Source organism: Symphalangus syndactylus, chromosome 5, assembly GCF_028878055.3.
Source record: "Symphalangus syndactylus isolate Jambi chromosome 5, NHGRI_mSymSyn1-v2.1_pri, whole genome shotgun sequence".
Lineage (NCBI taxonomy): Eukaryota > Metazoa > Chordata > Mammalia > Primates > Hylobatidae > Symphalangus > Symphalangus syndactylus.
Genome location: NC_072427.2, coordinates 30,144,131 through 30,155,162, shown reverse-complemented (window position 1 = coordinate 30,155,162; position 11,032 = coordinate 30,144,131). Strand labels below are relative to the sequence as shown.

At 54.6% G+C, this 11,032-nt stretch overlaps 1 protein-coding gene across 2 annotated transcripts; it reads left to right on the top strand.

Moving 5' to 3' along the window:
• The first annotated feature begins 6,091 nt into the window (after positions 1-6,091).
• On the top strand, positions 6,092-9,789 carry CIMAP1C (ciliary microtubule associated protein 1C). 2 transcript variants are annotated; one of them, XM_055277691.2, is made up of 4 exons: positions 6,093-6,451; positions 7,242-7,352; positions 8,192-8,305; positions 9,171-9,789. In XM_055277691.2, the coding sequence occupies exons 1-4, from the start codon at positions 6,334-6,336 to the stop codon at positions 9,650-9,652; spliced, it is 825 nt and encodes a 274-aa protein (XP_055133666.1). In that variant the 5' UTR covers positions 6,093-6,333; the 3' UTR covers positions 9,653-9,789. The 2 variants fall into 2 exon arrangements, with proteins under 2 accessions (XP_055133667.1, XP_055133666.1); XM_055277692.2 differs by lacking the exon at positions 7,242-7,352 and having other exon boundaries at positions 6,092-6,451.
• The last annotated feature ends 1,243 nt before the right edge of the window (positions 9,790-11,032 follow it).

Sequence of the window (11,032 nt, the reverse complement as noted above, 5' to 3'; positions counted from 1 at the left end):
GGAGCAAGCTGGCGGGGCTGCTGTGAGCCTGTGTGGAGCTTTAGTGGGGACGCCACCCTACACAAGAATACACAGCTTGGAGTTCAGCCCCTACTGGCCCCACTGGCTCTTGTCCTTGCACAGTGAAAAGCCTTGTGGTAGCCAGGCTCCGAGATGGCCCTCGGTGAGCCTCACCTTCTGGCCTTCGTGCCCTTGGGTAGTTCCCTCTCATGTTGAATACAGCTGACCTGTGCCACCAATAGGGTGTTGCAGAAACGATGAAGTGACGTCCAAGATGAGGTCAGAAAAGATATGGCAGCTTTTCCCTTGCTCTCTTCCGATTGCAGCCGCCATGATCTGAGGATAATTAAGTAGACTGTGGAGGTGCCAGTGTGGAGAGGAACTGAGGCCTCTTGCCAGCAGCCAGTACCAACTCACCACTCATGTGAATGACCCATCTTGGAAGTGGATCTGCCAACCCTTATCAAACCTTCAGATGAACACAACCTCTACTTTTTTTTTTTTTTTTTTTAAGATGGAATCTAGCTTTCTTGCCCAGGCTGGAGTGCAGTGGTGTGATCTTGGTTCACTGCAACCTCTGCCTCCTGGGTTCAAGTGATTCTCCTGCCTCACCCTCCCCAGTAGCTGGGATTACAGGCACGCACCACCACGTCAAGCTAATTTTTGTATTTTTAGTACAGACGGGGTTTCACCATATTGGTCAGGGTGGTCTTGAAGGTGGATCACTACTAACCTCAAGTGATCCACCCGCCTAGGCCTCCCAAAGTGCTGGGATTACAGGCGTGAGCCACCACACCTGACCTCTACTGACACCTTGATTGCCACCTCCTGAGAGACCTGGAGCCAGAACCACCCAGCAAAGTCACGTTTAAACTCCTGACCCACAGCAACTGTGTGCAACAGAAGGAGGTTGCTGTTTCAAGCAATTAGATTTTGAAAGCAATTTGTTATGCAGCAAGAGATTACTGATAGAAGCCAGCACATGGTAGATGGCAGTCCAGTGAGTCAGACCCGGCACGTGCCTGGGGCTCAGAAAGCAGGACTCTGCTTCCATGAAAAGGAGTGACATTCCTTGATCAACAAATTCATTCAACAAATATTTCTTAAGCACAGATCATATGTCAGGCACGGTGCTGATGCTGAGGGCTGGGGACACAGGTGAATAAACACAGGACCCTGTTTCTGGGGAACTTACAGGCTCCCCAAAGTGACTTGGTGATTGGTTGGATGTTGGAGTCGGGATGAGGGAGGTGTCCAGGACAAGCCCAGGTTTCTGGCTTGGGCACTTAGAAGGGTGGGTGGCGGTGTCATAGATTGAGAGGATTGAGATGGACAGGGACCGGGGGGTATCTCATAAGGAAATCTTGGAGCATGTTGATTTTGAGGTGCTTGTGAGAAACCCAGGTGACACTGTGCAGGCTGCTGTATATGTGAGCCTAATGCTCCTAAGAAGGTCTAGCCAGGGGTAGTTATACTTGGGAATTGCTGGGGTATCGATAATGGAATTAAAGCAACCAGAGGAGATGAGACTGCCCGGGAGAGAGGAGCATGGTGCAAAATGAGAGCAAGACCCAGCACTGAGCCCTGAGACACCAACGTCTCTTCCTTAAAATGTTTATTTTCACTTAATTTCAGACTTAGATAAAAGTGGCAAGATGATTACAAATGTTTCCCACATACTCCACCTAGGTTTCCCAAATGTTAATTATTTACCACATTTTAAATTCTTCTCTCTCTCTCTCTCTCTTTTTTTTTTTTTTTTTTTTTTTTAAGATGGAGTCTCACTCTGTTTCCAGGCTGGAGTGCAGTGGTGCAATCTCAGCTCACTGCAACCTCTGCCTCCCGGGTTCAAGCGATTCTCCTGCCTCAGCCTCCCGAGTAGCTGGGACCACAGGCACGTGCCACCACGCCTGGCTAATTTTTTTGTATTTTTAGTAGAGACGGGGTTTCACTGTGTTAGCCAGGATGGTCTCTATCTCCTGACCTCGTGATTTGCCTGCCTCGGCCTCCCAAAGTGCTGGGATTACAAGCATGAGCCACCACGCCCGGCCATCTCTCTCTCTATTTTTTTGAACCATTTGAAAGTAAGTTGCATACATAATGCTCCTTTATTCCTAGATATTTCAGTGAGATTTTCCTCTTTTTTGATTTTTTTTTTTTAAATGAGACAGGGTCTCACTCTGCTGCCCAGGCTGGAGTGCAGTGGTGCCATCATAGCTCACCACACCATCAAACTTCTGGACTCAAGGGAGCTTCCTGCTTGAGTAGATGAGATTACAGGCACACACCACAGTGCCTGGCTATTTTTTTTTTTTTCTTTTTTGGTAGTGACAGGGTCCCACTGTGTTGCCCCCAGGCTGGTCTCGATCTCCTGGGCTCAAGCAGTGAATATTTCCTAGAACAGGACCTTCTCTTTCATAACCGAGTGCAATGATCAAAACCGGGAAATTGACATTGGTACAATACTTTGAACTAAGCCGTAGACTTTTTTCTCCCCAGCTTTGCCAATTTTCCCAAAAATATCCTTTATAGCAAAAGAAAACCCCGGCTTTCTTCTGAGTGTCTGTTCATCTGGCATGGTTCTTCAATGTTTCATTGTCTTCCATGATGTTGCCATTTTTGACAAGTACAGGCCAGTTCTTTTAGGCGAATTTTGGTTCGAGTTTGTCTGTTTTCCTCATGATTAGATTCAGGTTCTGTATTGTGGCGGGAATGCCTGGGAAGTGATGCCATGCCCTTCTCACGCAGCCTATCAAAAGACACATAAGTGGCTGGGCACGGTGGCTTACACCTGCAATCCCAGCGTTTTGGGAGGCCAAGGAGGGCAGATTACTTGAGGTCAGGAGTTTGAGACCAGCCTGGCCAACATGGTGAAACCCTGCCTCTCCTAAAAATACAAAAATTAGCTGGGCATGGTAGCAGGCTCCCATAATCCCAGCTATTCAGGAGGCTGAGGCAGGAGAATTGCTTGAACCCAGGAGGCAGAGATTGTAGTGAGCTGAGATCACGCCACTGCACTCTAGCCCGGGTGACAGAGCAAAAGACTCTGTCTCCCCCAAAAATCCCCCACACAAAAAACAAACAAACAAAACCAAGAGGCACACATCTATTGTGCAATCACTGGTATGTTGACTCGTATCACTTGGTTGAGGTGATGCCTGCCAGGCCTCTCTTCTGTAAAGTTACTGCTTCCCCTTTGCAATGAATAAGCATACGCCAACATTGAAAGGTCAGATTGAGGAAGGAAGCCAGGAAGAAAGCCGGTGCAGGGGCAGCCGAGAGACAGGAGGAAAGCAGGAGGGCGTCCTGGAGCCAGCAGGAGGGGCAGCATGAGGGAGGCGGGGCTGGCATTTGGGGCCAGTGATGCCAAGAAGCTGTGCATTAGAGGATGAAGAATGTCCCTTGGAAGCAGCTGCCACCTGCAGGCGGCGGGCGTCGAGTTAAGCCTCTTTCGGGTGGAGCAGTGGGCCTGGAGCCAACTCAGGCTAAGTCAAGTGTGAGAGGGAGGTGAGAATGGAGACGGCTGGAAAACACCTCTGTGGGCTGAGCAGAGACGGACAGGCGGTGACGGAGAAGCATGTGGGCTTGGGGGACAGTTTGAACAGATAGAAGGGACTTAGGATATCTAGAGTGTGAGAGGAGGGAGCCAGATGAGAGGCACAAGTCCAAGGAGAGGGGTGCAATCTACAGTGTCCCAGGCGGTAAGTGGGAGCCGATGACAAAAGACGCGGCGGTTCTGAGGCTGTGATGGGGGGTACTTGTCAGAGCCCAGCCTGATGGGGCAGGTGGATAGAGGGGCTGGAAGGATGGCCAGGCGAACAGAGGAGAGTGAGCCATGCAGGGGATGATCCCTGGGGGTGGGGGAGAGGGGGAGGGCAGGCTGCCCAGAGGTGGCGCTGGGTGGCAGGTGGCGAGGAGGGCAGGTCCAAGGTTCTGGCCATGAGACTGTCCTGGCAGCTTTAGCTGCCTGATGCAGATGGACAACGCAGACCTGGGGGATGCAGGGCTGGGATGTTCCAGGAAAGGGGCTGGACGAGGAGGGTGGTGAAAGCTGGAGGGGCCTGAAGGATGAGGCAGAAGTGCAGGGAGTGCAGGGTCAGCACTGGGGTCTCAGCGATGGGGGTAGGGGATGGCCTCCCAGGGAGACTGGCGGTCAGTGCTGCATGAGGTGGTGGGAAGCCCAGGATTGCAGTGGGGGACCGGCCTGTGAGGGAGTGGAGTGAAGGTGTTTGCACATGAGGAGGTCTGGGAACACGGAGGCCAGGGCATTGTTGGTGGTCCCTGGGGAGGCCTGAGCTATCAGGGTAATGGCAGGAGTTGGGGTGGAGTGGAGGTGGCCTCAAGCCATTGCTGCTAGGTTTATGAGTAGTGACCCAGGGCAGCCCTGAGGAGCTGAAGGGGGACACACCTGGACGCCAGGGCCCCAGAGGAATGGTGCATTTGATAGGGAGGGCACAGTCTGGGGACCAAGGCAGCCAGAGACTCACGCCACTGTGGACTCTGAGGCACGAGGGATGTGAATGATGGAGCAGCCAGCTTCGGAGAGGGCTGAGGGCCACCTCCAGGGGTGAGCTGGGTCTCTGTCAAAGCTGGAGGAAAGGGAGCATTTGGAACAAATTGGAGTGGCTTGTGACCTGCTGGGGTGCAGGGTGGCCTAGTTTCCTGAAGAGCTGTGCACCAGGATGACAGGCAGAAGCAGTGAGGGAGGAAGGCAGGAGGCTCCTCGGGCCTGAAATACTTGGAGACCATCCCCTTACCAGGAAGGTGGGGGTCCCAGCCCCAGATCCGGCCCCTCTCAGCACTGGGGGACCATCAGGGCTCGCAGCTTCCTACAGGAAAAGCTGATGTGGATGGGGCTGAGGACATAGCATTGGCCCTGGCCTGAGGCCACTGAGGCTGGGTCACCCCCAGCCAGGCCCAGCCCTCCCTTACCCAGAAATCGGAGGTTTACTTGCCCCATGGGCATGCGGGGGCACACAGAGGGTCTGCTGCTGGGGGGACTGGGCCCCTGTCCTCTGTTCTGAGGCCTGTGGTCCCTCAGGGGCTTCTGGACACCCTGCATGCCTGTCCTACCTGCTGCTCTGAGCCCTCGCTGGGCCTGCTGACTGGAATGTGTTCAGAGCATGGCTTGGTTTCTATTCAATCACAGACTATGATCCAAGGAGAGCCCTGGGTTTTGTGTCCTGGTTCCATCTCTGCTACTTTGATGTAATAGGAGACTTTGGGCAAGTCCTTGTTCCTTTCCGGGCCTCAGTTTTCTTAACTGTGTACTGGGGTGGTGACAGACACCCTGTCTAAAGCCAGCAGTCATCTGGTTCCTGAGATGAACACCGCTGACCCGGTTCAGGTCAAATCCCCAGTCTGTTACGAACCAGTGGAGGTGACAGGCCCCAGGCCCCCAAAAGCCTCCTGGGTTCTTAGGAATGAAGAAGTTCCCAGCATGTTTTCAGGCCTGGGGCTCATCCATCCGTCAGATGGGGCTGGCTGCCTTCCCTCCCCTTCCATATGTCCTCTCATATCGCCCTCCAACTCCAATTGCTCCCCTGCCAAGGGAGTGCTCTTGATCACAGGCACAGGAAGTAGCCCCTTGAGGGCTCAGCACCACTCCTCTGTCCTCCTTTATTTGCTTCCCACTCCTTTTTGTATCCATTGAGCTAGACATGGATCTCTAAAGATACCACGCCCTGGGATAGGATTCTGGGGAGGAGCTATCAGACAGTCACACCTTAGTGATAATTGACTTGATATTTTGCCATGGGAAAAACAGACTTGACAGAAGGGAGGGCATGTCCAGAGCCTGGGAGGTAGGTGGGAGAGGCAGAGGGTAGAGAGCCCCCAGGGGGCTGTGTGTGCTGCACAAACCCTTCACCCATGACCCATCCACCCTTTCCATTCCTTTCCCCAACCTTAGGGCACCCACTGGGAGTGAAGCGCTGGCTGATATGTAACGCCATCTCTCCCTTTCCCTTTCCTGACCCAGGGTCCTGGGTGGTGGTGGTGGGGGACAGTGGGATAGTCAGGGTTCCATAACTAAACTCCCAGCATAGAATTTCCACGCCACAGTTCAGGCACCATGGCAACCAGGGGAAATAAACACTCCGAGTTTCACAGTCCAAGTTCTGCCGTGACGTCATCTCCAGCTCCAGCCTGCTGGGGCCTGTGCTGGCTGTGTCCCAGACAGCCTTAGCTGCTCAAGCCGGAGAAGTGTCTTCCTTCCCAGCTTCCTCCGTGTCTGGGGTTGGGGGTGGGGGGTCTCAGGCAGGGCTACTCTAGCCCCTTGCCTGCTGTTTAGACCCTGCTGTAGCTGCTGCTGCTCCCTTCCCAGGCCCAGCCATGAAACTGCCCAAGGGGACCAGGAGCTCTGTGTACTTTGCACAGCACCCAGAAAAGGAGCCATTGCCCTCGCGGCAGGAGGTCAAGCAGACCCCTGTCATCATGGCCAAGATCAAAGGTGAGAGCCATCCCCACCCTGGGCTTGGACCCCCTCCCCTCTCTCCAGGACTCCTTCCAGCCTGCCTCCTGCAAAGCCCCTTCCAGCTTCCTTGAAGCCTTACAGAAGACCTGAGCCTCCAAGCTGACCCTCATGGGCAGTGTTGGCTGCTGGGATTGTCCAAGTGGGTGGGGGAGGAGGGGAGCATGGGGCTTGCAGTGAGGCCCGCTTTGGAAAAAGACTAGGAGCCTTTGTCCTAGCTTTAGCTTTCCTCACTTCCCTTCAGTTTTACTCTCAAGGGACAGCAGACACTAATTCTTACTATGTTGGTAATGACTGACTAGTGCTCTAAGTGGGAGTAGTTTAGTGCAGGGATTAAAGGTTTGGGTTCTACTGGATGATTATTTTAGAATCTTCACACTACTAGTTTGTGGTATGTGGGTAGATATTTCTAAGCCTCAATATTCTGTAAAATGGGAAAAACAAGAGCATTTACCTCATAGCATTGTTCGGAGGCTTAACGGAAATAATTCACGTCGGGTGCCTAGTGGAGAACCTGGAGCAGAATAAGTTCTCAATTAACTGCAGCTATTAGCTTCTTATTATGCATTGTCTGTCCAAGGGAAACTGCATTTTATCTGGAAATACTGCCTTCCCCCAAACGAAGCAGCTGGACGGATGCTGGGTTCGTGGCAGTACGATAGCAGCAAGAACAAAGACCCCCAATGTTCCCACGGTGCTCTGTAATGGGGCTTCCCCTGCCTCTGACCTGGTGGGCCCAGGCTGAGGGCTGTCCTGTCCATCCTTACAGGTCCGGGGCCCGCCAAGTACCTCCGGCCATCCTGCACGGGCCACATAGATCATGATATCTCCATGTTCAAGGCACCGGCTTATACCCTGCATAGCCGGCACTCAGAGAAGCGTGAGCGTCGCCACCCCAGTCATCCCCCTGGGGTTGGAGCTGTCGTTAGAGGTTGAGGGGAGAGACATGGAGCCATTCTCTGTAGCCACTGGGAATCTGAGACACTCAAGGGGCCCCCTGGGTCCAGAGGAAGCCAGCAGGGATTGAGGGTGGGGCAACTCCATGGGCATCCCCTAGCCACCTCTCCCAAGGGAGCCTGTAGGGGATCCTGGCCCTGTCCAGCTGGCACAGCAGTCTCCTTTTTCTGGCCTTTGGCTGGGGCCCTTCAGCTCTGGTCGCCATGCTCTGCTAGGGTCACTTGCCATTGTGGCCAGGCAGGAACACCTAGGAGGCCAGTGGGGAAGTGGTGGCCCCCAGAGCTCCCCAGGTGGCCTAGAACCCACTGGAAGGGCAGGAGCAGAGGCCACAGATGACCTAGGCTGCTGGGCAGGGTGTGGTGGTGTACACCCGGGGTTCTGAGATCTGGGGCGCCTGCCAGGCCTTTCTGTGGGGAGAACACCCACCACAGCAGGGGAAGCCCCTGGCCTGGCTGGGCCTTTTCTGAACATGCCAACAGCAGCCACAGGGCTATTACTCCCCATTGGCCCCAACCCCTGATTGGGTGGGTGGCTGCCCAAGCTGCTGGGCAGCTGTTATTTTACTGTTCCTCTGAGCAAGTTCTTGAAAATACCAGGTCATGTGTTAAAAGTCCCATTTTACAGATGAGGAAATCAAGGGTCCCCAAACACCCAGGAGCCACAGAATCTGAAGTAGGAGGGAGATCTTGCCTGGAGGCAGGCCAGGTGCTCAGTGGGGCAGCCTTTGGGGCTGACCAGGCCCTCTCCTTGGTTGCCCTGCAGGGACGGTGTGCCACAGCAGCCCTGGGCCTTGCTATCTCTTGGATCCCAAAATAACTCGGTTTGGAATGTCCAGCTGCCCGCAGGTCCCCATGGAGGAACGCATCTCCAACCTGCGTAAGATGGGGTTATGGACAGATGTTGGGGTTTGGGAGGTTGGGGGGTGGGGTGCACCCTTAGGACCTGGGCAGGGGCAAAGGGTCAAGACTTCCTCCTTGGGAATGTCTGGATGCCGGTATCTCCCTGCAAGACACCAACATCACCACATCTTGAAGTCAATGTTATGACATGCAGCATGTCACCAGGTGACGTTATGATGACATGGAGCTCCTGTTGTGGATGCAATATTGTCATGCGAACGAGCTCACAGACTGTAGTGATCTCAGGATGTTTCTGTGTCACTGTCAGAGGGACAATGTCCGATGCTGACATTGTAGCATCTGGGGGTAATCCAAGAGGGATGTTATGATGACATTATGGTTTTTTACATGATGACCACTGTGTCGCCATCCTGATGTCAGGATGGCCTAAGTGACCATCTTATTTATTTATTTATTTATATCGAGTCTTGCTCTGTTGCCCAGGCTGGAGTGCAGTGGCGTGATCTCAGCTCGCTGCAACCTCCACCTCGCGGGTTCGAGCGATTCTCCTGCCTCAGCCTCCTGAATAGCTGGGATTACAGGTGTACGCCACCATGCCCAGCTAATTTTTGTATTTTTAGTAGAGATGGGGTTTTACCATGTTGGTCAGGCTGGTCTCGAACTCCTGATCTTGTGATCCACCTGCCTTAGCCTCCCAAAGTGCTGGGATTGCAAGTGTGAGCCACTGCGTCCGGCCTAAGTGACCATTTGGATGTCCCTGCCCTGCTGCTGAGGTGGTCAGCCTGAGGTCACAGTGGATAACCAGGACCATCAGTTGGCTAGCAAAGAATGAGGTCTGTTCCCTGCTCTGAGAGCCCTCCCTTCCCGCCACTCCCTTTCAGGCCTGAACCCCACCCTCGCATCCTGCCAGTACTACTTTGAGAAGATCCACCCACCGGGGGAACGTAGGGCTCCCCAGTACACGTTTGGCTACCGGCGCCCATACAGAGTGATGGACCCCAACCCGGCTCCCAACCAGTACCAGATGCCACTCTTGCTGGGGCCCAACACCCCTGTCAGCCGAGCTGCTCCCTGCTACAGTCTGGCCTCCAGGGACAAGAACTGGTTCTACAAGGAGGATGTGGCAGGAGGCCCTGGACCTACCACGTACGCCCGACCTGAGCCATCCATCTATCAGAACCGCAGCCCTACTTACAGCATGGCCAAGCGCTTCGCCTACCCTCTGGACCTCACGCCACGGCCTGGCCCTGGCTCCCACGAGGTCCAGCAGGTCACTGTGCACAAGCCCCACGTCCCTGCTTTCACCATGGGCATCAAGCACTCACTCCACCTGTGCCCACTGGTCATCGACATTCGTGACTGAGGCCCCTCTTGGGGCACTCACTGCCCCTCATCCACAGAAATTATTTTTCTACACCAAATTGAGCAATTTGACCAAGATTTCTAGTAGCAGAGCTGGTGCCTGCTGAGTGTCCGGCACACAGAGTTATTAGAGATATATTTTCATGTATTCGTTTTTTCCTTTTCTATTCATAGTTGCTTCCTGTGGGTCCTGCTCTGGGTGAGGGGCTGGGGACACTGGAAGGAATGATACAGTCCCTGTCCTTGAAGAGTTCCATTCTGGTTCACCAGGTGGGGAAGCCATGTGTCTGTCCTCCAAGGAGCCCCAGGCAGAGACTTGGGAGAGCTGTGTTCCAGTCCTAACTGCCACTAACAGGCTGTGTGGCCTTGTGCAGCTCCTGCCCCTCTCTGGGCTCAGGATTGCCCTTTAGACAGTGCACCGGGTAGGCCTGGAAGAGGTCCAGGTTCCCCCAAGTTCCAAAACTGTGAGACTGTGCTGACAGTGGGCAATTCCCGAGACAGGGGCAGGGCAGGTGGGGGTGCAGGCAGAGGAGCAGGGTCCCTCTGGCTAAGAGTTGGGAGAGGAGTTTCCTTGGGGAGGGACCTAAGAGGACAAGAAGAGGCTGCTGGAGAGGGCGAAGGTGGAGGTCAAAGCATGCAGGTGCAGTGACAGGGAACTGGGGAGGCACAGAGCGGCAGGGGTCTGGGGTGCAGGGGGCAGGGCTGCTACCGGGGCCACATCGTGGGCAGCTGGGAGGGGCCTCGGGCTTTGCCCTGAAGGTGTGAGGGCTGGAAGATGCTTTGGGAGAAGCTCGGACAGGATGGGCAGAGTGGGAGGCAGCTCCCAGCCGGGCAGACTGAAGGAAAGGTCAGCTTGTCACATGCTGTTTTTGGGGAGTCACTCACTATGTCCCCAACCTCAACAGCTTAGCCTAGCAGTGCCTGTCAGAGGAGCAGCCATGAATTAGCCAGGAGGGGGCAGCGTTGTCTCAATCTTCAAGCCCAGGCCTGTGCCCACCCACCCTGGCTGGCACCCGCTCTGGCTTTGCTGCTGCTGGGCGGACAGGCGCCAGCTCCTGTTGGTCTTGAGGAGGCGAGGGTCTCTGGGGCTGGCATTTGTCCTTCCTCTGTTCTTGGCATCCAGAGCCCCAATTCACCTCTACTCCTGGACACAGGAACCTGGCAGCCCCAGGCCAGCGTGAGGCATGGAGGGGATGTGGCTGAGGTCAGCAAAAGGCTGGGTAGGAGCGTGGGAGCCATGGAGGGAGCGAGGAGGGGTGGTGAGAAGTGCCCCCAGACCCAATGGCTCAGGCAGAGGCACGCTGTTCCATACAGCAGAGGGAGACAGGAAGAGAGCACCGCCTCAGAACCAGTGTCTAATGGTTCATCCTTATAAACCTGA

Bases quoted from the DNA above. Each gene is read 5' to 3' on its own strand.
- CIMAP1C (XM_055277691.2), top strand. From the start codon at position 6,334: ATGAAACTGCCCAAGGGGACCAGGAGCTCTGTGTACTTTGCACAGCAC. The intron at 7,353-8,191 runs GTGAGCGTCGCC...GTTGCCCTGCAG, and splicing joins TAGCCGGCACTCAGAGAAGC to GGACGGTGTGCCACAGCAGC. The intron at 8,306-9,170 runs GTAAGATGGGGT...ACTCCCTTTCAG, and splicing joins GGAACGCATCTCCAACCTGC to GCCTGAACCCCACCCTCGCA.